The sequence below is a fragment of the Meriones unguiculatus genome, chromosome 8 (genome assembly GCF_030254825.1).
Source record: "Meriones unguiculatus strain TT.TT164.6M chromosome 8, Bangor_MerUng_6.1, whole genome shotgun sequence".
Classification (NCBI taxonomy): Eukaryota; Metazoa; Chordata; class Mammalia; order Rodentia; family Muridae; genus Meriones; species Meriones unguiculatus.
In genome coordinates, this window is record NC_083356.1 from 72,807,290 (window position 1) to 72,835,206 (window position 27,917).

Below are 27,917 nucleotides of genomic sequence, written 5' to 3' on the forward strand. Positions count from 1 at the left end.
ACCTACAGAATAGCTCTGTTCACCTCTCTGCCCTGTGAAACTTGGAGGCAGTTGCTGGATGCTATGAGCCAAGCAGAGCACCTGTATGCTGTAGGCATGGTTCCTGACCAGGGGTCATGTGGTCAGCATATTTTCTGTTGTCCCAAGCGCCTGTTGTTTGGGTGCTTGTGAGCTTTGATTAGTTAGGGCTGGAAGAGGCATCATCCAGAATGGGAGCCAGAAGTCCTTGTTCCAGCCTGGTTTTCTTGTGCATGAAGCTAAGCCCATCTCTTCCTGCTTGTGCATCTTGGGTGTCTCCATGCTGCTTTCAGAAGATGCGTGGGGTTCCAACACCCAAGTCTTCATTGTTTTGCAAAGGTAAGGCTGGCAGTCACCATGGGGAGGCCTCCCTGGCTCCCAGCCCCTTTGGGGTCAAGGGCAGAGGCTCTGAGAGGTAGGACTGTCTTCAGATCTTAGCTCTACTGAGACTGTAGTTCCCCTTAATTTTTGTTTGTGTTCTCTCTCTCTCTCTCATTGGAATAATTATGGCACTGCAGGCTTATTTAAAGGAGCCGTGGTTATATAGTGTCCACTCTTCTCTCCATCATCACTGTAGTACCTAAGAACGGTGTATGGATTACAGAGAGGACAGGAGTCATTGCTAGGAAAGGAGCCAAGACCTCAAACATGCTGAACTGGTGTCCCGTTCACCCAGTGAGCTACACGCCGCAGCCCTGGATTGATCTGTAGAGGAATACTTCCTTAGGTTTACAGTTGCAGAGGCTAGAAGGCCAGGGTCTGAGGACTACCCAGTGAGGAATACATACTATTTCTGAATGTCACAGGACTTGGGAGCTTCAGGGCCAGCCTGTCCCCATTCGTGAGGGCGGACTGAAATACTTCCCATTATGCCCTACCTCCCTGTGCTGTTGAATTCAGTTAAGCGTCTAAACCAGGTACAGCACAGACCTGTAATCTCAGGTCTGGAAGTTGAGTCAGAAAGAACTGCCAGAAAGCCAGAGCCAGTGTGGGCTATATATATTTTCCCTGCCAGACTTACAAAAGTGGCGAGGACCACTTGATGGTTTATCAGAATAAGTGGAACTAAGTTTTTAGTGATGGATTTTGGGTTATAAGCCCAGCCATAGCATGTACAGTCAGTAGTCTCCCACCTTCTGGACCATCAGGAGTAACTTACCTCACAAGTTTTGAGGTGAGCAAGAGACCAAAGTGTAACCTTAGAAATGAGGCCTAAACTGCTTAGGCAGGTTTTCTGAAACTGACTAGAGCCTGTCTCCTTGCCCAGCAGGCACTGACCCCTCAGACCTAAGTCAAAATTCCCTCTACCTCTTCTCTGTGCCCTTGAATTTCTAGCAGATAGGGAGGCCGAAGAGCGGGGGAGGGCAGCACTCACAGAAAGACCCCCTTAACTCAAGGGAGAGCTTCCTGTCTGGTCTGGTCTGATCTGATCCCTTCCCCACCCACTGGGGGTAGGAGTGGAGTTTGGGAGAGACCTTCAGGCCTATGCCTCAGACCTGGAGAATTCAATCTGGAACTGGTTAGCTTTTGAGAAACAGTTATGTGGAAACACCACCCACCCTCCCTTCAGGCCAGCAGAAGGGATAGAATGGAGGCCCCTTCCTCCCTACCCAGGCCTCTCCACTCTAGCTCAAACCTCAATGCTGGCCTAAACCCTACTTACAAAAGCAACTTAGAACCTTTGGAGAAACTGAAGAACAGTTTTAAAAACAAAATACTTCAACTCCCTGACACCCACACCCCGCCCCTACCCTGCTAGCTTTGTGTGAACCAGTTGGGAGGCACTTTCTAGGTAGCCCCAGGCCTAGCTCCATATCAGTGGTGACTGGTACTTGCTATTCCCTAGGTCCTGTTATCACCAGCTGCAGAAAGAAAGGATTAGAATGGAAGCACAAGTCTGGCCCACCCCTGCCCCCACTTTGGTGAAGTCCCCAGGCCATTGCTGGCTCAGCAGTTGGGGCCTTCTCTGCCCTGGGGCTTGTTCTTGGAACTTGTTTGAGTGTCTGTTTTTGCTCAGCTGTTGCGTCAGAAAGGACAAGTTCTGCATGGCCTGCCTTGTGACTGTCCCGGGTTGTCTCCAGGCCTTCCTCAGCCTCACCCCAGAGAATTTCCATCAGCCCCAGGGTCCAGTAGGCAGACCCCTCACTGGCTTTCTTGAGGCCTGGAAAGCCTAGACAAAGCAGTAGCTCCTAGTGTTATGGCCCAGAAAACTTGATATAGAGCCAAGACTCTTGACAGCCAGGCACTGTCCCCTCGCTTACACCAGAGACACTCTGTCCCTTGGCTGTTCAAAGCACCATTTCTGGGAAGGCCAGTGGACATCTTTTCAGAGGCCAATGTCCCTGTCAGCCGCAGAGCCAGCAGGTGGTTCTGACGGACCAGTCATCCTGGCTGTAAGGCTAGAGAGCTGGAAGGCTGAATTCTGAGGCCTGGAGTTTCTGTTCCCTGGGACCCCCTCACCTGCCCTCTCTTAACACCTCTCCATAGGCTTTCTCCCAGCATCTAGAGGGCTTGGATCAGAGCTGGAGGCCCCTTTGGCCTTCACAAAGCCACTCAGGGCCCAGGCCCTGCAGTCCCGTGGATTTCCCTCCCCCTTTAGGGTAAATTTAGATCCTGTGATGGGAACTCCTAGCCTTTATCTTCCTCTTGCTAGTGGAGACTTAAGTGTTCTGGCAGTCTGCTGCCTGCCCCCACACTAAATAGCACACTTCCCAGTACTGCCCAGGAGTGGATTCTAGAGAGAATCAAGGGATCATAGACTGACCACAAAGAGAAATAGGTGAGAGCCAACCCTGAATTAACTGGAAGCTGGTTGGGCAGAGCCCGGCCCCCCCTTTCAAGGTCAGAAATAGGGGAGGAGGCCTTGGATGGAAGGCACAGGCTGGGTTTGTTTGTGAGGGTGGAGCAGTGGGATTGACTATGTTCTGGGTAGGGAAGGGTTAAGTCCTCTGGGCCTCAGTCACCAGGTCTCTCCCCTCCTATCCAGCTCTGGAATCAGCAACCCAGGCCAACAGTTTCCGGCAGCATTCCCCATGGCCTGCCTGAGTCCCTCCCAACTCAAGAAGGTAGGGGCCTGTGGCTGGGAGGGTCACACAAGGGGGTGCAGATCTCTAGTGACCTGTGCACAACCCCTGACATTTCACAGAAGATAGTGGGTTCCCTGGGCAGAACCCTAACTTCTGACATAGCCAGATCACGGCCACCCCCAGGTCCGGTATGGTGGGGATTGGGGGATAGGAGGTAGAGAACCAGAATTCAGATTAGCCAGTCCAGCCATAAGGGGCCTGTTGGTGAAGGCAGAGAACCTGGCTGGGGACAGGATAGGTGAGTCACTTTAGGAAAGGCTAATGTATACGGGTTGGACTACGCACACTTTAACCACCCGTAAATTCAGATGCCAAGACTGTTAATGTTTTAGATCTAGCCTTGGGATTCTTTTCAGTCAAAGTACCTCCTGGAGCTGTGTAGTTGAGTACACAGTTGTGTAGCTCAGTACTTGAGTGTTTGCTGGAGGCTCTGAGTTTCATTCCAACACACGCTCACATTCACACTCAGACAGACACACACATCACAAACACACAGATAAACCACACAGCTGCACTCACAGAAACAGACACTAACAAAGTTTCACACACGCACACACACACTACTCTCTCTTGACAGCTGCCACTGTTGCTGACGTTCTTAAATTTTATCTGGCTAAATACTGACCAGAAGTCAGCCTTTTTTTTTTTTTCTATCTCATAGTATATCCAGGAACAGAGCCCCATGTATGATTTTTGCTGAGTTTTTGTTCTGTTTTTGTGATTCTGACTGTGGAATTGAGGGCCTCCCATATGTTAAACCAAAGTTCTGGTTTGTTGTTGTTTTGTTGAGACCATGTCTTCCTGTGTAGCGCTGTGTGGGCTAGAACTCGGTATATAGACCAGGCTGCCCTCCAGCTCACGGAGATCTGTCTGCCTCCGCTTCCCTAGTGCTGGGATTAAAGGGCCACCATGCCTGGCCATACTTAGATCTTTGCTCTCTGACCCCTAGTTGCTAGTTTTGTTCTGTCTTTAGTGCTGGGGACTGAAGCTACAGCCTTGTACACGCTAGGCAAGGGGCACCCCAGCCACGAGGCATGCTTTCTTACCTTATGTCTCTCAGAATAAAAGATCCGGGGCTGCATCAGAATACGCCACCTGTGTTCACCCCCACTATCCCCCAGCTACACTTAGGAGAAAGCCCAGCTCCTTGTCTGGCCAGGCCCTGCCTCCCTCCTGTCTATTCCTCCAGCCCTCCCCTCACCTTGAGCTCCAGCCCTTACCAATTTCTCATGTTCTTCCAGAGCCCAGAGGCTTCACAAATCCTGTTGTCTGTCTGCAGTGGTCCTCCCTATCTCTTTGCTTCCCAATATCCTTCACTTTTCATTAAATCCACTTCCTCAGAGCTGCCCTTTGACCCTCCACCTCATTAGATTCTCAGCCTTTAGTTCTCAAAGCCTGCCCCTGTGTCCTGGTCCTCAGCATAATGTGGGATGGTGTGTTTGCCTGATGATTAGGGACACATGCGTGTGTCTCCTTCACTGGACTGGAGATTGTGTGAGGGTGGCTTGTTCATACCACAGCTCTGTCTGCTAGAACTGTCTCACACACTCAGCACGCAGTCAACACTGGGGTAGCCGGATGTCGTGGTGCACACCTGTAATGCCAACATTCAGGAGGATCTTGAGTTTGAGGTCTCCCTGGGCTACACAAAGAAACCCTGTCCGCAAACAAACTCGGGAGCCAGAGATGTGGCTCAGTGGTTAAGAGCACTTATGCAATCCTGAAGACCAGAGTTCGAATCTCAGTGTCCGCTTAACAAGCTACACACACCTGTAACCCCATCTTCTAGGTGGAGACAGGACTGCTAGGGATTACCAGCCACCAGGTTCAAGGACAGCCCCTGCCTCAGGGATAAATAGAGTGGTAGAGGAGGATACCTAATGTCCTCTTCTGGTGTCCCTGCACGTTTGTAAAAGTGCACACCTGTTAGCAGGGTGTGGTGCCGCACACCTGTAATCCCAGCACTCTGGGAGGCAGAGGCAGGCGGATTGCTGTGATTTTGAGGCCAGCCTGATCTACAAAGTGAATCTAGGATAGCCAAGGCTACACAGAGAAACCCTGTCTCGAAACAAACAAAAAAATGTACACCTGCAAGTTCACACATGTGTTCCGTACTTGCAGTGACACATTTACACATAAGTAAACAAAAAAAGTTGTGGTTTCCATATGTCCCAAACCCATTGGAGGCCAAGAGCAGGGGCCACTGCCCCTACCCCTTCTCTCAGATCCAAGCAGCCAGTACTAACTGCTCCCCAAGTAACAGACACCCGTATCCAGGATGGGGACGAAACAGTGAGCAGGCCGCTGGATCTCGGTCAAACTGGATCACAAGGAATGGCTGAGGGTGGAGGGACTCTTGTTTCTATCTGCAGTTCCAGGAGGATGGGTTTCTGCTGTTGGAAGGATTCTTGACAGCAGATGAGTGTGCGGCCTTGCAGCAGAGGATTGGGGAGATAGTGGCTGAGATGGACGTCCCTCTGCACTGCCGTACAGAGTTCTCCACCCAGGAAGACGAACAGCTTCGAACTCAGGTAGGCAATGAGAACCGGAGGACCCTGAGGCCGCAGGCTTCTGATAGGTGATTAGACCTCAGCCATCTGCATGCCAGGTCCCATCAGCCTGCGAGCATGCTGTATCATTCCTCCCCAGGAGTTTATAAGGTGGGTTTTGTTCTCATTTGACAAATTGGAAAAGCAAGACTTTTCTTTAGGTAATACTGTGTTGCTCCAACCACATAGTTTGTAACTGATAGAGCCAGGACTTAAACCCAGCTCTCCGATATCAGGAGGTGCTGGTCTTTGACCTGCTGTGGTTTCTCAAGTTCTCTGGTCACAAAGAACCTTCTGTGACCAGACAGGCCTGGGATGGTCCACTCTTGGGTGAGTCATCTCCCAGTCAGACTGGGAAGGCCAGATTCTTCCTCACACTCAATGCGGTTTGACAGGATAGGTGGTTCTTCCACCCAGTTCCCTTAACCCTTCTTAGTCTGGATTTCTAAGGGTCCAGGTAACAGGGCGTACTCATACTGATGCCAAGGAGCTTCTGCCATCTGGTGGGCATAAACAGAATTACAAAAGCCAGAAACTGCCTTTTCCAGGAGAGGGAAAGATGGAATCTTCCTAAAACACAGAACAGACTAAGTTTTGTTTTGTTTTGTTTTCCAAATAGGATATACACACTTTAAGGAGTGAGGGAGCTGAATCTTGTCCCCTTTCCCAGCTGTCTACTGGAAAGACTGCAGCAGTCAAGTAGATAGCAGTAGTAGGAAGCTTGAAAGAAGAGGTAGGACTGGAGAGATGGCTCATTAGTTGAGAGCACTGGTTCCTCTTCCAGAGGACCAGGGTTCAATTCCCAGTTCCTTCTCACATGGCAGCTCACAGCTACCTGTATCTCCAGTTCCAAGGGGCCCAATATTCACATCCAGATATATATGTGGGCAAATTCACAATAAACACCAGTTCACATAAAATAAAAATTAAGGGAGAGAGGGGCCCCCTGATAATGCACACCTTTAGTCCCAGCACTCAGGGGGGCAGAGTCTGGATCTCCTAAAAATCTCTGAGTTTTAGGCCAGCCTATTCTACAAAGTGAGTTCCAGGGCAGCCAGAGCTGTTATACAGAGAAACCCTGTCTCAAAAAACAAAAAGAAGAGGAGGAGGAGGAAATGGTATTGTGGTTTCTGGAAACTTGTTGCAGGATATTTGATCCCATTGTGAACTGTAAAAACCTGTTTCTTGTTTGGTGTGGCTTAGCCCTAACACACACCTTTAAATTAAAAACAGAATGTTCAGCCAGGTGCGGTGGTACACACCTGTAATCCCAGCACCTATGGAGGCAGAGGCAGGTGGATCTCTGTGACTTTGAAGCCAGCCTGGTCTATAAAGTGAGTCCAGGACAGCTAAGATTACACAGAGAAACCCTGTCTTGGAAAAAAAAAAAGTCTTTTTCCTTCTGGGATGTCAGCTGAGTAGAAAGTAGGCTGCTTTCTCTGCCTCTCTGAGCTAGCTTCAGCTTTAGCCAGCATCTGGCTACTGAGTCTATTGGTAAAATAGAATGATTGGGATTTTCCTGTTTTGAAAACAGCAGATACTTAAAAAAATAAAGCTACGTGTAGGTCTTGTTGGCACGCAAGTTGCGCACAACGTGGCGTCGTGCCGGGGGGGCCAGAAGAGGCCGTCCGATCCCCTGAGACCGAAGTTTCAGAAGCTTGGGGGCTGCCATGTGGGTGCTGGGAAATGAAGCAGGGTACTTGGGAAGAGAAGCCAGGGCTCTTTACCACTGAGCTATCTTTCCAGCCCTAAGAAGCCATACAGTTTCAGCACCACTGTGCATTTTAACTTTGCTTCTTGCGCTGGAGACACAGCGCAATGCCGTGTGGAGGCAGGGGCGGCGCCTCCCGCAGGGGAAACAACGAAGTCCTATAGGGTATGTGCTGCCAGCACTTTTCAGGCAGAACGCTTACTTGTTTGTTTTGATATGGGGTCTTACTCTATGGCCTTGTCTGTCCTAGAATTGGCTATGTAGACCAGGCTGGCCTCAGACATGCAGAGACGTACATGCCTGTCACAGCCATTCAGTCACTTTAGGCTCTGGACTCCATATGTCAGATAAGATACTCAACATAAAAACAGGCTTAAGCACCTACTTATGCAAGTTTCTTAGCATGTATAAGGCCAGGTAAAGCTGTTCTTTGGGCAGGTGTGGCTGTGACTTCTTGTTGCTATGATGAAACCTGGCAATCAGAAGGAGGATAGATTTATTAGGCTCTAGACAGTTCAGTCTGTGGTCACGTGGCTTCATATACCATGTGGCTGTGGTGACAGCATGATGGCAGGAGGTCATGCTGGAGCAGAGCTTTTCACCTCACGGCAGCTGGGAAGCAGAGAGAGAGCAGAGGAAGGGTCTGTGGCAAGATGTGCCTTTCCTTGAAAGCCTCATCCCAGTGACCTCCAACAAGGTTTAAACTCCCCAGAGCCTACCCAGCCATCAATGGAGCAATACAGCAACCCAATTAGTAGCTTTCCTATACAATAATGGCCAAAGCTGGGGCCAGGCCTCCAATGCACAAGCCCTTTTGGAAGGATGCTTTTGTATATACACTGCAAGAACTTCTGAGATGTATTAAAGGATTTTGTTTTTGATGGCACAGTCAGTAAACTGCTTGCCAAACAAGGGTGAGAACTTGAATTCAATCTCCAAGACCCCATAAGAAAGCTGGGGTGTACACTTGTAGTCCCAGCAGCTTAGGGCTTGCTGGTCAGCTAACCCAGCCTAACTGGTGAGTTCCAGGCCAGTGAGAGACCTTGTCTGAATAAAAACAAGCTAGATGGGTCTGGAAGAACCCCCCATACCTATACATATGTAAGAGGCATTTTTGATGGATAGGATTTTCAACTTATGTGAACTTATCTGGTCACAGCTCTGTGGTAAATTAAGGAGCATTTGTAATCAGAGATATCCAGGAAATCTCAATCTGTAGAGTTAGGTACCTGGAGTTCTAGTCCACTGTCTGTACCTCAGGGATCATGTTTGAGAAGCCCCTGGAGGTATCTGTAGTACTGTGGCCGGGGGCAGCTCTGACTCCACTCTTTTCTTTGGTAGGCCCAGCTCTATCCCTCAGCCATTCTCTACTCCCTCCTATGTCCTCTCCATAGGGCAACACAGACTACTTCTTGAGCAGTGGTGACAAGATTCGATTCTTCTTTGAAAAAGGCGTTTTTGACAAGAAAGGTTTGGAGTGGGCCTCTGGAGATATGAGGGTTGGGGGGCTGGATCAGGGCAGCTACGTCCTGGGGCTGGGAGACAGCTGAGACCAGCTACCCGTGGGAAGCTGGACTCCAGGTCCTCTGCCTTTGTTTTGCTTGTGTGTGTCACAGGAAATTTCTTGGTCCCACCAGAGAACTCTATCAACAAAATTGGCCACGGTGAGCAGGGGCCTGGGAGTGGAGAAAATAAAGTAGGGCAGCTGAGATCTGAAGAGTTTAGGAGACTCAAGACCTAAGCCCACCATAAGATGGTAGCTAGTTGGGTGGTGGTGGTGCACATCTTTAATCCCAGCACTCAGAAGGCAAAGGCAGGCGGATCTCTGTGAGTTTGAGGCCAGCCTGGTCAACAGAGCAGGTTCCAGGATGGCCAGGGCTACGCAGAGAAAGTCTGTCTCAAGAAACAAAGCAAAAAAGATGGCAGCTGGCCATGTGACATTCTGGTCACAGGCGCTCTCTCCTCTGCGCCTTTTGATACTGAGCGCTGGGAGAGGGCTCTACCTGTGTGGCCCCCAAAATGGGCAGTGCAAGCTCTTCCACTCTCTACTGCCTGCCCTGGGGATGATCCCTGGGCATGTGGGTTCTGGCTCCAGCTACTTCCTGGAGTTTCTTTGAAGAACATCCCAGTCCTTATTCTAAGACAAGTATGCAAACTCATAACTTTTTCTCAGGATGACACATTACAATTTATTTTTAGACTTTTTTAATTAAACATTTACTTTTTAATTTCTCTCTCTCTCTCTCTCTCTCTCTCTCTCTCTCTCTCTGTGTGTGTGTGTGTGTGTGTGTGTGTGAAAGTGTGGGTATATATCAGCATGGGTTTGTCAGGGAGGACGTGTGGAGGTCTAAAACAACCTATAGGCATCACATTTTTCCTTCTGCTGCAAACTTAGGTTGTCAGGCTTGGTGGCAGGTACATTTACCCATTGAGGGCTCATTGGCCCTCTTTTTATTTTGTTTTTCCTTTCTTTTTTTTTTTTTCTTTTGACAAGGTTTCATTGTATAATCCAGGCTGGCCAGAACCTCCTGCCCCAACCTGTGGAGTTCATTTAGGGATTACTGATGTGGACCATGATACTAGTTCATCACCGCCATTTCAAAGTATATAACTCAGTGACTTAAGTCCATTCAACCTTTTTTTTTTGTAATAACAATTGCAGTGCTTATGAGGAGGGGCTGTCTCAGGGTAGGATCTGGGCTGCTGTTGCATGTTGCTTCGCCCGTTGAGGCCTGTGGCACCCCTGGGGACACAGCTGTTCTTCTCACCACCACATTATAGAGGAGACTGAGGCTGACAGGACACACCTAGCATCTGCAGTTCTCATAGACAAGGTGGCAGGGCTGAGGTGGCTACTGAGAGACAGGCCTCTGCCGGTCCTTTTTACTCCATGAGGTATGGGAGGTATGAGGGCTGGAATGAGGTCTCTAGGTGGCCAGAAGGTCATGAACAAGGTCTTGGGCAGGCTGGAGGTCTAGCTAGCTCAGCTGGTGGAGTGTTTCCGAGGACACACACATGAAGCCCAGGGCTTAATCCCTAGCACTGTGTAACACTCAGGAGGTGGAGGCAGGAGAATGGGAAATTCAAGGTCATTCTGTGGTACATAATAAGTCCAGACCATCCTGGGGTACATGAGACCTTGTTGTAAAAGCAAAGTAAAACAAAAAAGGAATGAGGCCGGGGTAGATGGAGGATCAAGGTGTCTGTGGCCCTTTACTTAGTTTAAACAAGCCTAAAGCTTAAATGAGGTGAGGATTCCAAGTGAGGCCTGAGTCTAGTGCCCAGGATACGGGTGGGATGTACAGGGGTAATATATAAATAGCCCATGAACCCATTTCTGACCCTCAGCTCTGCATGCCCATGACCCAGTCTTCAGGAGCATCACACACTCTCCCAAGGTGCAGGTGAGTGGAGGGGGAGGGGGAACGGGAGCCGAGGGTGGGAAGAGGCAAAGGGACAGGCCAGTCATGTGGCTTTCCTCTTTGTCTAGGCTTTGGTGAGAAGTTTGGGCCTCCAGATGCCGGTGGTGGTGCAGAGCATGTATATCTTTAAGGTGAGACTGTTCATACAGAGCATTCTCTTACAACAGAACTGGGGTCAGGCTGCCGGGAGGACATGTAAGGCCAGCCTCTGGCTGAGCTGCTTGGCACGATACAGATGCTCAGTTAAAACATGATAGGAGGGGGCTGGAGAGATGGCTCAGAGGTTAAGAGTACTGTCTGCTCTTCCAGAGGTCCTGAGTTCAATTCCCAGCAACCACATGGTGGCTCACAACCATCTATAATAAGATCTGGTGCCCTCTACTGTCATGCAGATGTACATGCAAATAGAGTACTCATATGTAAAATAAAGAAATAAATCTTTAAAAAAAATAAAACATGATAGGAGAAGGAAAGGGAGCCCAGTCTTCCTTGTTCTATTGAATGCTCCGCTCTCAGCTCTCAAGGGCCACCTCAGTGCCACCTTCTCTAAGTAACTGTCTAAATTCCTGGGGAAAGAGGGTCCCACATCTGACTTTGGGGTGAAAAGGTCCAATCTCAGGCCTATCAAAGCCTGTCCTGGCCATCACTGGGTTCTGTTTCTGGTCTTGTAGATTGAGTACTTAAGGTAATAAAGATCTCAAACTCCTTTTGGGTGGGGTGATTTCTCTTTGTAACCCTCCTGAGCACACAGAAGGTACTGAGAAGATGGGTGCTAGTGCAGGGTTGTAGGAACCAACCCATAAGACTCAGATCAATCCCCTTTCTGCTCCTCTCCATCCTCACCAGGTCCTTTTTCTCTCTTGCAGCAACCTCATTTTGGTGGCGAAGGTGAGCTGAGATCCGTGCTGTGGGGGTCAGCAAAGGCCTCGGGCTGTAGATGGGACATCAGTAGCCACCAGGTGTTTGAAGGGAGGAAAAAAGTTTCCTCAGGGTCTGTAGAATGGGCAAGAACCTGGGCGGAACAGCCACCTTCCATCCCTGCCAGTAGATTGGGGAAGGGTCCCTAGAGCTTTTGATATAGTAATCCCAATTCCAACAGGAAACCTACCTAGCTGATTGAAAATAGAACCCTTGGTCCTTCTCCCTGAGTTCTTTTTGTTGTTGTTCAAGACAGGGTTTTACTGTGTAGCCCTGGCTATCCTGGAACTCACAGAGATCCACCTGCCTCTGTCTCCTGAGAGCTGGGATTACAGGTATGTGCTACTATGCATAGCTTAAGAAATTGGTTTTCTTTCTACTTTCCTTCCTTTCTTTAATGTATTATTTATTTTTATTTTATGTGCACTGGTGTTTTGCCTGCATATGTCTGTGTGACAGTGTCAGATCCCCTGGAACTGGAGTTTCAGACAGTTTATGAACTGTCATGTAGGTTCTGGGAATTGAACCTGGGTCCTCTGGAGGAGCAGCTAGTGCTGTTAATACTAAGCCATCTCTCTAGCCTCATCCCTATTTTTAACAAAATCTCAGTTGTTCAGTTTTTAATATATAATTTATTTAACTTTATTTTATGTGCATTGGTGTGAGGGTATCAGATCACCTGGAACTGGAGGTATAGACAGTTGTGAGCTGCCATGTGGGTGCTGGGAGTTGAACCTGGGTCCTTTGGAAGAACCAACAGTGCTCTTAACCACTGAGCCATCTCTCCAGCCCCTCAGTTGTTCAGTTTTACCAATTAAGACTTGGGAGCAGATGCTGGGGTGAAAGCCTGCTAGCTAGGAGAGGCAGAGAAAGCACCCATCTGACCTTCCTCCTCAGTGGATATCCCAGAAGAAAACACCTCCAGTGCATTCAGAAGATCTTCAAACAAAATGTTCCTCCCTTTAACTTACTGTGCATGTCTTTCTATCTGTCCTCTTGACTTCCTCTTCCTCTCTATGTTTTTTCCTCTTAATAATCCTATGTTCACTTCCTGTCAACTGGTTGCTTCCCTCCCCCCACCCTCTTGACCTATGGTTGACTTTATTTAATTCTGTTTACAATATTCAAGCAGAAAACTCTTGGATTAAAGGTGTGTGCTAGGGCTGAGCCACACCACAACTAGAAACAAGCTTTTTTTAGTAAATTACCCAATCTCAGGGTTCCCAGTGTGATCAAATATCCTGCAACACATCTCCCGTTTTTATCTAAATAAAAAAGGAAAGGTTTTAACTCTAACACAGCAAAACCATATACAATAATGAAGCTATTTCTGCCACGCTTCCCACAAAGTCCAACTTGGTTGTATTTGGCAGTCTTAGGATTCAGTGTTTTTTAGTTCAAAGTTTTGTGAAATGTTCCTGTTAGTCTCATACGAACACGGCAATTTGAATGTCCTAAGTAGTTTGTAGTCTGAAGCTGAGCTTTGGGTGGTGGTTGTCAGCCTAGTGGCAATCCTGGCTAGGTAGAGTGCACAGTCAACCCAAAGGTGTCCACTCTTTGTACAGAACCTGGGGGAGAAGAGGCATGGGGCAGTTTTTTCTGAGTGGTTAAGCGTTACCATAATCCAGGTGGATTCACTGTTTCAGGCCCCATCATCTTCTTGAAGACCTTAAAGGTTATTGTTAGGGATGGTCATGGTTTATTGTAGAAAACTTTTTAAATGCCATACTCAGCAGATCTCTGAAAGGTTTGAGGACCATAATCTATTAAGTACATTTGAGTTCTACAAACTTTGTTCCTAGTTACCTGCTTCAAACCTGAAAAACATACAGGAAGCTAGATAAAACTGATTTCTAGAATTAGTTAGCACTCTGTATAACTACTAGCATCACAACAAAGTTTATATATATATAATAATCTTACAGGTTTTGAGGTACTATTTATACCTTAAGAAAAGTTTTTTTAAACTTTCAGTGGCTGATTCTTTTATTTTATGATTTTAAAGAAAAGTTTTTTAAAGAGTCAAATGGAAACAAAAAACTATGAGATTAGTCCCTTATTTTTTGTTTTCCTCTGTCCCATACCAGGTGGCTCTTCTGATAGGAGACAGAGATTTTGGATTTTCCTTTAACAGCATGCATGGGTTTAGGGAAGGAGAGAGACACCCTCCAACCCCAAAGCCAGCTTTATTTTTTAGTTGAATCGGGGCTGTTTCTCTTGGGCCCTATTCTTTTGATGGTCCAGCCATCAAAACATTTCTTCAGATGTTTTACTTGTCCAGTAGTCTCCAGATTCCTTAATTGGATGCTTTTATTCTCCTGCAAAGATAAAAGCAAAACCCTGCCCTAACCCTAACTCTAGGAGCCTCCTTTTTGTGTGTGTGTGGGGGGGAGGGGGCGTAGGTTATATCTTTCCTAGGGCAAAATTATTGTTTGGCAAAAGAAAAAGTGTTGTCTTTCAATTGAAATGTTAGGACCGGCACTGTGGTGCATTCCTATGATCCCAGCACTCTGGGAGGCAGAGGTAGGTGGATCTCTGAGTTCTCTGCCAGCCTGCCAGCCTGGTTTACAGAGTCTAGAACAACCAAGGCTACACAGAGAAACACTATCTCAAAAAAAAAAAGTATCAATTGAAATTAAAAAAATTCTTTTGAAAATTTGAAACTAAATATACCTTTGTATGTGGGGATAAATATAGCAATAGTCCTTTTCTTTATATATACATTCAAGGTTTAAGTGTATTTCTTTTTAGATTACAAAGGACATTCACTCTGAATTTCACCCTGCCTTTTACATTTAAATCACTGTAATCCTTAGCTGCCTGCCTTTGCCTCCCAAATGTTGGGGTTAAAGGTGTAAGCCACAGCCTGGCTCTGGATTCCTTATAATAGTTATTCTCATAGGGTTGTCCTGGGTTAATTTGGGTCTCCATTTGTTTCCCCTTATTTTTTAGTGTTAGGAGTAAACTTTCAAGTTTCTCAAAAATACAATCTATCATTTTTGCTGATTTATTCTGAATTTGTTCCCTGGCAAATTTAAATATTCTAGTCTTAATTAAACATGATGGCAGTTTGTCCACTATTTCATTATTTTCAGACATTTTGTCTGTTTTTCCTGTATGAGCTAGATAAAATTTGATGTCTTTGCTAGGTTTTGCCATTTCCATTCATTCCTCCCATGACTGGATATCTTTGCCATTTATCTGCCAATTAGTGGATTTCCATTTTGATGATCGTATAGCTATACAATTGCACACGCACTGTGAATTGGAGTAGACAGAGATTTTCCTTTTGCTTTCCTAGTTGTTCGTCTTGGCGCCAATAGTGCTGCGCTGATTTTTTGGGTGCTGCCACAGAATTGGCCATTCCATCCCCCGGCTTATAGGCTGCCACTTTCCATCAGTTTTGTTTCTACCAGTGGTTGATAAACCATCAGTAAGCCATGTGTCAACCAAATGTTGTGACCATTCTGTCGATCCTCACACATATCCTGGTTTCCACATCTTTAACATATACATGTTGGTTTAATTCAGCAGGTTTTTTTCCTATTATCCAATGTCTCTCTGCAGCTGTTGTTCTTTTCTCATTAGCATTTAAAAACTTTAAAGTTACCAAAGCACTGTGTAATCTGTCTTTGGGGGTTTATTACCTCTCTGTTGATTAAGCTTGCCTTTTAAAATGCAATTAGATCTTTCTATAATGGCTTGTCCTGTAGGATTGTGTCATTTATTGTGTCATATTATTTCTGTAATATGCTTTATGTTAGAGGATGCTGTTTCATTTTATAGAGACATTTGCTGGAGCATTGGCAGTCTTAATTTGTGCGGGTATCCCATAAGAGCCATAACTTCTAATAAACGTGTAATTACAGAATCAGACTTTTCAAAACTTAAAGCAATTTCAAGTTGCCCATTGAAACCTAAATATGTATCTATGGTATGTATGGTATACATACTTTTTCCAAACTCTGCAAAAGGATACATATCCATTTGCCAAATTTTATTTCTTTGGGTACCTTTTGCATTGCTTCCATGGAGTTTGGCTGTACGAAGAACAAGTAGGACATTTCCTTATAATTTCCTTGTCTTGTTGCCAAGTGATAAAAAACTCTTTCTTCAAACCATTGCTGTTTTGTGTTTCTTATGAAATGCTGAAGCTTCTAGAATATTTCCTATTAATTAGCTGATTAATCTCATCATTACCTTGTGCTAGAGGGACTAGTAACCCGTATGAGATCTGATATGTGTTATATACAAGGTATGATTTCTATTTCTAATTGCTTGTTGTAGTTGAATAAATAATGATGCTAATTCTGAATCACCTGGAATAAGTTTCTATCTGTAAAACAACCCTTTCTGCATATAATTAAAAGAACCAGGAAAATCTAGTAACACCATAGAATGGCATACAGCTCTGACTTTTTAAAACTGAATCACAAGGGCTTTGAGCCACTTTTATTTCTTTTTTTCTGATTTATATCCTGCCTTTCCTGGCTTATTTGCATCAGTATGGAATGTAGGGGCTCTAGAAATTGGAGAATCCAATTAGTTCTTTTTTTAAATGGAAGGAGCTTGCTTTGGGGATATTTGTTGTTAATCTTGCCCAAAAAATTACTGCAAGCTCTTTGCCAGTGTTCCTTTTCTGCCCATAATGAGGCAATTTCAGTACTAGTAAAAGGTACCCACAATTTTTGCTGGGTCTATTCCTGCTAATTGACGAAGTCTTATTTTTCCTTTCAGAATCAATTCAGAATTTTCTGCATAGGTCTTTAATTTTTTTACTCTGTTTGTATGCTAAAGATACTCATTCTAAGATATCTTTTTGCATAAGAATTCCTGTGGGAGAATGAGTAGAGGCAGAAAAACGAAATACAATCCAGCAGCTTTGGATCCAAGCCATCCACGTGCACATCCTTTAGTTTCTTTTCTGCCAGAGCAAATTCTCTCAGCCTCAGCTGATAGTTTTCTTGGACTGTTTAAGACTTTATCACCTTGTAAAGTTTGAAATAAATTACTTAGCTCTTGAATAATTAATCTAATTGTGGGCCATAGCCAGTTAATTTCTCCCAGCAATTTTTAAAAAGCATTGAGTTTGTAATTTATCTCTTCTGATTTGTACTTTCTGTGGTCAAATTTTCTGTAAACCTATTGTATATCCTAGATAATTGATAGGATCTCCTCTTTGTATTTTTTCAGGAGCGATTTTTAATCCCCAGCAAGGCAAAATTCTCTTTACTTCATCAAACATTTCAAGGTATCTGCATCTGAACCAGCCTGTAACATTTATCCATATAATGGTAAATTTTAGATTGAGGAAACTGTTCATGAATTATTTCTAACGGCTGTTGCACAAAATATTGACACAAAGTGAGACTCTTTTTTTTTTTTTCTGTGTAGCATTGGCTGTCCTGGATTCACTTTGTAGACCAGGCTGACCTCAAGAACTCACAGAGATCTGACTACCTCTTCTTTCCAGAGTGTTAGGATTACAGGCATGTGCCACCACATTCCCCTCAGGTGAAACACTTTAACATTGCACTGTGAAGGCAATTTTTCTGTTGTTATTCTGTACTTGTAAAGCTAATAGTAACCATTTTAATGCTAGGCAGTTGGTGCCTTTGAAACACCAACAGCTGTTGTGCCCTGTTTATGTACAGCCTAAATCTGAATGGCCTGTGACTATGCTCAGTAATACCTTTTAGTCTGTTTGCAGAAGCATTCTTATGGTTTGTTTCTGAGCTTAGAGGCATGCTAAACTGTGTCTTCCATTGCTGCAACAAATCACATCCTCATAAACTCATGCCTACATTAGCCACAGATGGCTTTAGTTTTTCTATTTGTTCCTCTTGACCCAACTTCTGCTTTGTTTTTACCTGAGATAAAGTTCCAATCCCTAAAAGCTGAATATTTGCCTTGTGAAGAGGCCAATGTAAATGCCAAGGTTTGGGTGAAATTATTGTTAAATCTGCTCCTTTGTCTACTAAATCTTCAATTTTAATGCTATTTATTTGTATTTTTTTAGCTTTTGATTCTGTTCATTTATAGCAATTTGCCAAAATACTTGTTTCCTAGTTGCTCCTGAATTTTTTGTTTCATCTGTTGAAGCTATTGTGTTCTCGATTACGTCCAAAGCAGTGCTGTTTTTAACAACAGACATGAAATCAGACAGGCTTTCTTTGTGTAGCCTTGGCTGTCCTGGACTTGTGTTGTAGACCAGGATGACCTTGAATTCACAGAGATCCTCCAGCCTCTGCCTCTCCAAGTACTGGGATTACAGGCATGGGCCACCATGCCCAGAGATCATCAGACAGTCAGACATTAAATCTTTTAATTGCTTTTTAGATGATTTTCTCTGATGCTGACAGGGAGTGAACGAATCAAATTTTGATATTGGGGTCTGTGGGAGGACCCCTAAGGCGTTTCCTGATAGGAAAGGGTTAGCTTGCCTGAACCTTGTTGATCTCCAGTCCTTAGAGCAATGCCTGCCTTTGCCACACCTTCTGCATACTCCAGAATGCTGGGGCCTTCTTTTTGGATTATGTCTAAAAAGCATTAATTCTAGGAATGCCTTGCCTACAATCCCTTTTCAAATGATCTTGCTTACCACAATTAAAACATCTGACATTTGATTTTTCTGAAAATGTTTAAAAATTACTTCACCTATCAGCATCATAAATGTGAAATTCAATAGCAGCTGTATTTCTAATCCATTCATCTGTTGTTGTTGACCTTGCCTTTAAAGGCCTAATCACCCTTTCCACATTCCGAATTAGCATTTTCAAAAGCCAAAGATATGGTTAATATTTGTCTGACTTCTGAATCTGATACTATTCTGTTTACAGCTTAAGTCAATCTTTGCAAAAAATCACCAAAGGCTTCTTTTGGGCCTTATATAATTTTAGTAAATGACTCAGACCTCTTTCCTGATTCTTCACCTTATCCCAAGCATTAAAAGATGTTAAATGTGGGCAGTAATGGTGCACGCCTTTAATGCCAGCACTCAAGACAGAGGCAGATCGATCTCAGTGAGTGTGAGGCCAACCTGGGCTCAGGGTGATTCCAGAGCAGCCAGGACTACACAGAGAAACCCAATCTTGAAGAAAACAAAACAAAACAAAACAAAACAAAACAAAACAAAACAAAACAAATAAAGCTGCTAAATGACATAGCGCCAAAGTATGATGATGAAATTCAAGCTGCTTTTGTAAATCAGCATATTGACCCTCACCTCGCCCTGGGAAATATTAATACCTCTAGCCTTATTTCATTGTTCTATCACCCTGGCTTCCTCTTCATCATGTTCACCATTGTAACTGTGGGCCAGCTTCCAATATTGTTCTTGCCAACTCTTTCCAGTTTTGGGGGATAATTCTGTTCTGAGTTGCCCATGAATTTAATATGTTTCATATAAGATAAATGCACACATATGAAATGACTGCTTCCTAAGATCTCCTCAAATCTAATATGGCTATAGGATTCCATTTAACTTCTTTATAACCTTTGCGGGTGCCTGTTATCTACCAGTAGTTCTTGTATAGTAACTGGATAAACTAAGGCTGGTTTTCCAACAACCTGGGGCCTGCCTTCCTCATTTTCATCATGCAATGGCACAGTAGGTTCTTGTCTAAATTCCTCTGTCTGTGTCTGAGTATTTTTCTTATTTTCATTTATAAGTCTTAAGTCTTTCTAAGGCTTGTCAAAGTCCAGCTTTGTCACAAAGAGTAAAATGAGGAGGCATGTAGATTTGGGACTGAAGCCTGAGGCTGATAGCTTTGGGCATTGGCCTCCACTGATAGCAGCAGGTGATTAAAAAGGGAAAAGGAGGAGGGAAAAGTCAGTGCTGATTGTACCTGACGTGACTGCCACTGGTAGTCGCTAGCAGAGAGAGACTGGAGCCAATTGCATCTGGAGTACTGATGATGGTCGTCAGGCCACTGATGATGGCCAGATTGCAGAGAAATAAAAATAAGAAAACACACACACACACACACACACACACACACACACACACACACAGTGGATGAAGCAAGGCAGGCTCCAGCAACTTTACATACATACACATATGCACGCACACATACTGGGTGGATGGAGCAAACTCTAAAGAGCTCCAACAACACGGTCCAACAAGCTTCAACAGCTTCTCACATACACATACATATATACAGACAGACATATAGACATACAGACATATACCTGTAGACATTCAGACATATACAGCTGAAGTCAATCTTTGTAAAAAAAATCAGTGAAAGCTTCTTTTGGTCCTTGTAAATAACTCAGTTACCTCTTTTGTGATTCTTCAACCTTGTCCCAAGCATTTTTATATACACATATGTATGTGTATACATACACATATACATATACAAACCTCCATCCACCATGAAGATATACAGAGGATGGAGCAAACCCCAGAGGCTCCAACAACCTTTTATTTTTCTCTAGCTCTTTTTATACCCCTAATGTAATGTTCTCTACATAAGAAAAATTACTTCATAGCCATAAAAGCAGTTATCACAAAACAGATAAATTCATTACACAAGATTACAGCAGGATTATTGATTGCATGTTTTTACATTAAAACTCGTACCTTACTAAGCATTTTTTTATATCTCTTCATTCCACAAGTTTATTGTAAGTTCAAAGCAATAGTTTTTCATGTCATAGGTTAACAAGATTTAAGGAGTTACAACAGGATTACTATTTACATGTCTTTCCATTAAGACTTGTATCTAATTAAACATTCCTCAGCTATCTTTTATTCTACAAATTCATTGAAAATTCAAAGCAATAGCTTTTTTTATGTCACAGGTAACAAGGTTTAAGTAAGACAAGCCTATAGTAGCCAGTTTTTTTCCCCTTTACTAGCTGGTTACAACCTCTATTTACCAAGAAACAGGTCATCTATCTTATGTCTTATTTTTAAAGTCTTCTATAACTGAATTAGCTAACCATCCATTCTCTGTTCTTATATTCATAATAGAATTACCCATTTATTGTTCATGGTTTTTCTTATCATGGTATATACTGAGACCTGTGATCTGATACCTGGACCTAACCTAGAGTGAATGTTTTCCTTATCATCAATCTATCCCAAGCCTTTTTTTTTTTTCTAGTGCAATATATATGCTTATAACACATGAATGCCCACTGAGCTCCTTTTCTAACCTGTGCAGCCTTTGCTATTCTACTTTTGATTCTAAGTTTAAACTTTCTATCAACTATCTTAACTTTTTCCTTAAAGTGCTTGAATCAATCAGGAATTGTATAAGATCATTATCAGGAATGATAAAATCATCAATTGATCTAAACAACATTATTTCATGAAAGTACATTTTCGTGTTGACCTGAGGAAGTTTGCCCAACAGGGTGGGCCAATACCGTGGAAGCAGTCACACCAGACTACAGACAGTCAGGGTCTTCCCGCACCCAATCACACCATGCCAGATATACGAGGAACACAGAAATGACAAGCATGGGAAGGCACAGCAGCAGCAAGAAGCAATCTAGAGATGAAGCCTTTCCAAGACACACTCACCACAGCCATGCAACTCTCCAAGGGAGCTCAGTTGCTCACTGAAGTTCTTCCTGCATGGCTGCTCTTTTCACATTTGGCACAATTATCAAACCACTTGTCATATTTGGCACAAAAAACAACCTATTGCTATTTAGGATAAAATATGAATTACAATAATGATGGTAATTATAATCAGTATTATGTCAGTCTCAGTTAAATGATTTCATTTATCTTTTCATTTTCTGCTTCTTAAGGTAGCACTATACAGTGTTCTAATGCCCTGTATCATGATATTTCCCATCCTTAACATGGAAAAGATTTTTTTCCTTTTAATATTACTTAACTCTTTCCTTGAGGATTCCCAGGTCTTAACAAATCTGATGGCTTCTCAGTTTGTACACAGTTGGCATCATTTCTGTGTCCATGTGACTGTGCCCAGTGTTGGAGCGCCAAATGCTCCAATCATTTGATTTTCCCCAAAAGACTCAACCAGATTCTGGGGTGGAAGGCGACTATCTCAGAGAGGCAGAGAAATCACCCTGCTGGTCTTCCTCCTCAGTGGATGTCCCAAAAGGAATGCTTCTTTTTCTCCCACACTGTCTCAAAAAAATCCTTCAAACTGAATGTTCCTTCCTTCTACTTCCTGTGTGTCTGTCTCTCTGTATGTTTTCCTGACTTCCTCTTCCTCTCTATGTATTTTTCTTTTTTGTTTTTGTTTGTTTGTTTTAGGTTTTTTGATTTTGGTTTTTCTTGCTTGCTTGCTTTTTTTTTCCCCAAAGATTTAATTACTTATTATATATACAGTATTCTGCCTGCATGAACACTGTGCTTACACGCCAGAAGAGGGGACCTTTGGAAGAGCAGCCAGTGTTCTTAACCTCTGAGCCATCTCTCCAGCCCTGGCTTTTTTTTTTTTTTTTCTTAATAATACCATGTTCACTTCCTGTCAACTGGTTGCTTCCCCTGCCTCTTGACCTATGGTTGACTTTATTTAATCCTGTTTACAATATTCAAGCAGAAAGCTCTTGGATTAAAGGTATGTGCTAGAGCTGAGCCACACCACAACTAGAAATGGGATTTTCCAGTAAACGACACAATGTCAGGGTTCACATTTACCCCAACCCTCGGGGCTTCAATGGGGTTCCTAAGGTGGAGAGTGGAAGGAATGGGGGCAGGGAACAAGAGACACAGGAATGAAGCCAAGTCTGTTTGATCAAGGCCTCGTTTATTAGAAATTTTTACCCAACTTATATAGGGAGAAGGCAGGAAAGGGGGAAGGTTAATCTACTGCTGCAGGAGATAGGAAGAGTGCTTTCATGGGTTAAATATTGTACCTGCAAGATACCATAAGGATGTTTTCTTAAGGATGTTTACAGATGCTCTAACAAATGGATGTCCTCAACAATCTGTCACCCATGATTTAGGGTCTTAGATAACTCTTTCACTAAATAGCTTTAGGTCTCCACTAAATGACCTTTGCTCTCTACTTGGCTTTGGCTTCAGTAACTACCTTTGTCTCCACTAGATAGCCTTGGCTCACTAATTGACTTTGGCTTCCGTAGATACCTTTGTCTCTGCTAGATAGCTTTGGCTCCCAGCACACATTGTAATCCAATATCCTGCAACACCTCCCTTAGATCTTAACTGAGTAGGTCAGCATGAGCCTACAAGGCTGTATTATTAAAAAAGGGTTTACTTAAAGCTGGATGGTGTTGGCTTATATCTTTAATCCCAGTAGAGGCAGGTAGATCTCTGAATTCAAGGCCAGGCTGGTCTATAGAGTGAGTTCCAGGACAGCCAGGGCTACACAGAGAAACCCTGGGTCATTACTTATGCCTGCTATCGTGGCATATTCCCGTAACCCCAGCACTCCAGCACTCCAGGAAGCAGTGGCATGTATTTTTAATAACCTTGCTCCAATTCATTAAGCATGGGATTTGCTGACTGAAGGAGTTTAAGGACCCCGTGGTAGGTGGCTGGTGTTCTGCGCAGGTGCCTCTGCTGTCAAGGAATAGTGCCCTGCGCAGGTGCCTCTGCTGTCAAGGAATAGTGCCCGTGACCCCACTCACATGCAGCCCTTTTCCTTCTTTGCATAAACTCAAGTCTGACTCCTTGTGATCAGCCTCCCACACTGCACCCTCCCACCTTCTGTGCCTACTGTGCCCAAGCCCAGCACATCCAGCACCCTGGCTATTTTTCCCCCTCAAGTACTTTGAAGCTCCTTTAATTGTTATCCTCTGGATAGCATTGGGGATTTCAAAGTCCCTGTGGTTGCTTAGAATGTACAATTACCCAAGAAGACTGAAGGTGAGATTGGCCCCCCCATACTTGTTACTGTAGACTTAGCTCTGTTCAGGAGCGTCTTCATTCTGGGTGTGCCTGTCATCATCCCAAGGAGGTTTTACAAAGTAGATGCAAATGGGCTAGGGCTTTGTCTTCTGACTAGTAAAACAGGATACTAGTGTCTGTGATGCATGCCTGTGATCCCAGCTACTCAGGAGGACTCAGTTGCTAGCCTCAGCAACTTACTGAGAAGACCCTGTCTCAAAACAAAAGTGAAAAGGACTAGGGCTATAGTTCAGCTGGAGAGCATGTACTTAGAATGCAAATGTTCTATCTGGGTCTGGTGATACTGTAGTCCCAGTACTCTGGAGGATGAGGCACAAGGAGTGTGAGTTTCAGGCTAACCTGGACTACATAGCTGGACCCTGTCATAAAACAAAACATAGCAAGGAAATGTAGTGGCTTGGTCATTCATAGTCTGTGCTCTGCTCTGCTTCTGTTTCTAGCTTATCCTACTGGTGGGCCATTTGGTGGTTCAAATCTGCTGACCCCTGATTAAGAATGGTGGCTTTGGGGCTGGAGAGATGGCTCAATGGTTAAGAGCACTGGCTGCTCTTCCAAAGGTCCTGAGTTCAATTCCCAGCAACTACATGGTGACTCAGAAACATCTATAATGAGATCTGGTGCCCTCTTCTGGTGTATAGGCAAACATACAGGCAGAATACTGTATAAATAAATAAATAAATAAATAATAAATAAATAAATTAAAATGGTGGCTTTAGTTGGCAGTGGTTGTACACTCCTTTAATCCTAGCACTCAGGAGGCAGAGTCATGAGGATTTCTGAGTTCAAGGGCAGCCTTGTCTTCTGAGTGAGTTCCAGGACAGCCAGGGCTATACAGATATAGACCCTGTCTTGGAAAAAAATAAAAGAAAGGAAAAGAAAAAAGAAGAGTAGCTTTAGTGATGTGGCTGGGACTAAAAAATTGCTACTCTTTGTATTATGAGTTTCGGCCTTGTAGTAAGCAGTTTTTTAAAAGATTCCTATATTTTATGTGTATGAGTGCTCTGTCTGCATCTACTTCTGCACACCAGAAGAGGGCATCAGATCACATTATTGTTGCACTCATTTTTAAACATGATTTTATTTGGGGTATTTAAGCCTCTGCCTCCCTTCCTCCAACCTTTTAGCCCTAGGTAAGAGAGAGAAGGTTAGTGGGGAGAGGGTGCAGACCCCTTTACTTCTCCCCGCTGTTTAGGGTCAATGGGTTCTTCTGGAGCTATACCAATCTCCATCAACAGCAAATGCGGCAAGCGAGCTCCTCCAAGCTGCTACATTGAAAGGTTTTTCTTCCTCTGTCTCCTCCAAGGCACCATACCACCTGTGTCTGGTCTCTCCGAGCTGCCACACCTTCTTTTTTCTGGGCTCCTGTATTTATATTCCTCAGAGTCCTAGACCACACCCCTCTCCCTGCTGCACAAAGCAGGCATTACCAGCTGGCAAAGACCACGACCCACAGAAGGCAATTATCAACTGTCAACAAACTAAAGCCCAAACTAAAATCTCACACTTGGAATTAAAACAAAAACATATTTACATAACTGAGTTTTTACAGAAACCGAAATTCCCATTACATCTAGATGGTTGTGAGCCACCATGTGGTTGCTGGGAATTGAACTCAGGACCTCTGGAAGAGCAGACAGTGCTCTTGCCACTATGCTGTCTCCCCAGCTGCCTCTCCCATAGTAGGCAATTTTAACAGCTCATCGTACAGTATCCTCTTGCAGGCCTTTGAGGCAGATTATAGTTGGAACCACTGGAGTTGAGGAGATGGAAACTTTAGTTTGCCCGGAGCTGGTAGGCCAGGCAGTGGTGAGACTCTCAGCTGGTAATGGCTAGGCCGGCCCGGGGAGGATAGTGAATGAGAACCTGGCCGGGGTGAGGTGAGGCCTGGCCAAGGGCCTTGTACCTCATTCCCAGGTGGGTCTCCTACAGTTACCCCTCATCAGGATGCGACCTTCCTGTACACGGAGCCCCTGGGCCGCGTGCTGGGCGTGTGGATTGCGATGGAGGATGCCATGCTGGAGAACGGCTGCCTGTGGTTCATCCCTGGCTCCCATACCAGTGAGACCGGTGTATCCCTGCCCAACTTACCCCCAGGGAGAGGGCATGTAAAGAGAGAGGCTAAAGGCTCCATGTTGGCCCCCAGGTGGGGTGTCAAGAAGGATGATCCGAGCACCTGAAGGCTCCAGGCCTGGCACCAGCTTCCTTGGGTCAGAGCCGGCCTGGGATAACAACCTCTTTGTGCCTTTGCCAGTGAAGAGAGGTAGGTTGGGGGCAGAGTACTGGGAGGCAGGTGGTCATGCTGAGAGGTCTGTGTTTGCCCCAAGCTTGGCATCCAAAAGGCTCTCTGTCGTGCTTGTCATCTGAGGACCATGAAACTGCAGGCTGGAAGATGGTAGTGCTGGCATGGGGCGTGGATGTCAGCGAGCGCTGTGCTTCCAGCAGGCTCTCTAAGGTCAGGTCCTTAGGGGCCATGTCACTGAGTGTCAGAGCCTTCGTTTCCCAGGCAGAAGGCAATGAATGTAGGATGTTTCCGGGGAATGTGTGAGGTGTGCAAGCACTCCCTGTGTGTCGGCAGGTAGTACCTACTTTTCCTTGTGGAAAGGATACTGGATTCCAACTCCCTGTCACCAGGTCTCAGTTGACTTATTCAACTGGGGAGCCCCCCTTTTGTTTTTTTGAGACAGGTTTTCTCTGCATAACTCCCGGGCTGTCCTAGAACTCACTCTGTAGACCAGGCTGGCCTTGAACTCGTAGAGATCCACTGCCTCTGACTCCCAAGTGCTGGGATTAAAAGTTTGCACCACCATGCCCGGCCTGGGGAAGCCCTCCATAATGCTTCCAAGGCAGGCCACAGTGGAGAGGACTTGATGCCAGGGGACCCTCTGTCTAACAGCATGGCCTCCAATCCTGGAGCAGGAGTGAGAGCCCGAGTTTCTAAGGATAGGACACTTCTCCCTCTGATGGAGGAGGAGAAGGAGGAGGAGGAGGAGGAGGACTGCTATGCAGCTGGTGGTGAGTTGCTGGTAACTGGTGTATCCCACAAGGGGGTCTGGTCCTGATCCATGGAGAAGTGGTGCATAAGAGTGAGCAGAACCTCTCCGACCACTCGCGTGAGGCCTATACTTTCCACCTCATGGAGGCAGCTGGTGGCACTGTCTGGAGCCCAGGGAACTGGTAGGTAGCAGGCCTGGTATGTGCCCAGAGAACCTCCTGAGAAGACCCTCGAGGCTGGCACAGCGATCCCTTAAGGCCACCTCTTGTACTCTGCAGGCTCCAGCCCACAGCTGAGCTGCCCTTCCCACCACTCTACACCTAAAGGCCTGGGCAGGACTGGACTGGCCTCCCACAAGGTGAGCTTTCAACACCAGGGCCTCTGGTGGTAACCCAAGGGCACTTCCTCGGCTTTCTTTCTGATGGTGTCTGTGACCTTGGTCCAGCAGATAGCCAAGAAGCAGAAGTGACAGGGCTGCAGCCCAGGCTGGTTGAAGAGCTTCCTTCAAAATTTTGTCTCTGTCACCTTTCTGTCCCAACCCAGCTTTCTGAACTGGCCTCTCAGTAATGAAAGAATTCTGGTCGAGGCTCAGTTTTCTCTTGGATGGATGTTACTGTGTAAGGCACTGAATAAAACAACATAAAATGTATTTTATGTGTATGGGTATTTTTGTCTGTATATATGTCTGCACCACATGCATGCAGCACCTTTGAAGGCCAGAACTGGGTGTTGGAACTCCTAGAACTGGAGTTGCAGATGTTTGTGAGCTGCCATGTGCCTGCTGGGAATTGAACCCCTAACTGCAAGAGCAACCAGTGCTCTTAACGGCTGAGTCATCTCTTTGGTCCACACAATGACTTTTTAAAAATTATTTTCTTTTTTTTGTGTGTGTGTGCGTGTGTGTGTTTGTTTCATTTGCTACTTTTTCCCCCAAGATTTATTTATTTATACATATGAGCACTCTATTTGTGTGTATGCTTTCATGATAGGAGAGAGCATCAGATCCCATTATAGATGGTGTGAGCCACCATGTGGTTGCTGGGAATTGAACTCAGGACCTCTGGATGAGCAGACAGTGCTCTTAACCACTGAGCTATCTCTCCAGCCCCTTCATTTGCTACTTTTAATATCATAAGAAAAACTGGACAGTTGTAATGAAAGGCACAGGACAAACATATAGACAGAAATCCCTTTGGCTCCTTCTTCCCTAGGTTGAGATCTTGAGTCCTTCCAGGGTTTTGCTTAGGTGAGTGATTTCTGAACTGAGTGGACTCTCTAGGTAGGCTGTTCCTGCACAGGGCTTTCCTGTGATTGGTGTTTTCATTTTTATTAATTACAGTTTATTCACTTTGTATCCCCCC

The 27,917-nt window shown here is 45.0% G+C and overlaps 1 protein-coding gene and 1 long non-coding RNA gene across 8 annotated transcripts; both read left to right on the forward strand.

The window, feature by feature from the left end:
* The first annotated feature begins 199 nt into the window (after window positions 1-199).
* Window positions 200-27,205, forward strand: Phyhd1 (phytanoyl-CoA dioxygenase domain containing 1). Of its 7 annotated transcripts, none has more exons than XM_021648965.2 (13): window positions 201-357; window positions 3,005-3,083; window positions 5,477-5,635; window positions 8,759-8,834; window positions 9,002-9,028; window positions 10,713-10,768; window positions 10,855-10,917; window positions 11,653-11,674; window positions 25,494-25,622; window positions 25,708-25,824; window positions 26,609-26,738; window positions 26,835-26,914; window positions 27,005-27,205. In XM_021648965.2, exons 1-12 carry the CDS (start codon window positions 299-301, stop codon window positions 26,878-26,880), a joined length of 963 nt encoding a protein of 320 aa, XP_021504640.2. In that variant the 5' UTR covers window positions 201-298; the 3' UTR covers window positions 26,881-26,914; window positions 27,005-27,205. The 7 variants fall into 7 exon arrangements, with proteins under 7 accessions (XP_060245844.1, XP_021504640.2, XP_021504722.2 ...); XM_021648881.2 differs by having other exon boundaries at window positions 202-357; window positions 8,981-9,028; window positions 27,002-27,205; XM_060389859.1 differs by having other exon boundaries at window positions 203-357; window positions 8,981-9,028.
* LOC132655867 (uncharacterized) lies at window positions 11,681-17,159 on the forward strand. Its single transcript, XR_009593781.1, has 3 exons — window positions 11,681-12,039; window positions 16,898-16,955; window positions 17,099-17,159. It is a non-coding gene; the product is annotated as an uncharacterized LOC132655867 (long non-coding RNA).
* Window positions 27,206-27,917: the final 712 nt, after the last annotated feature.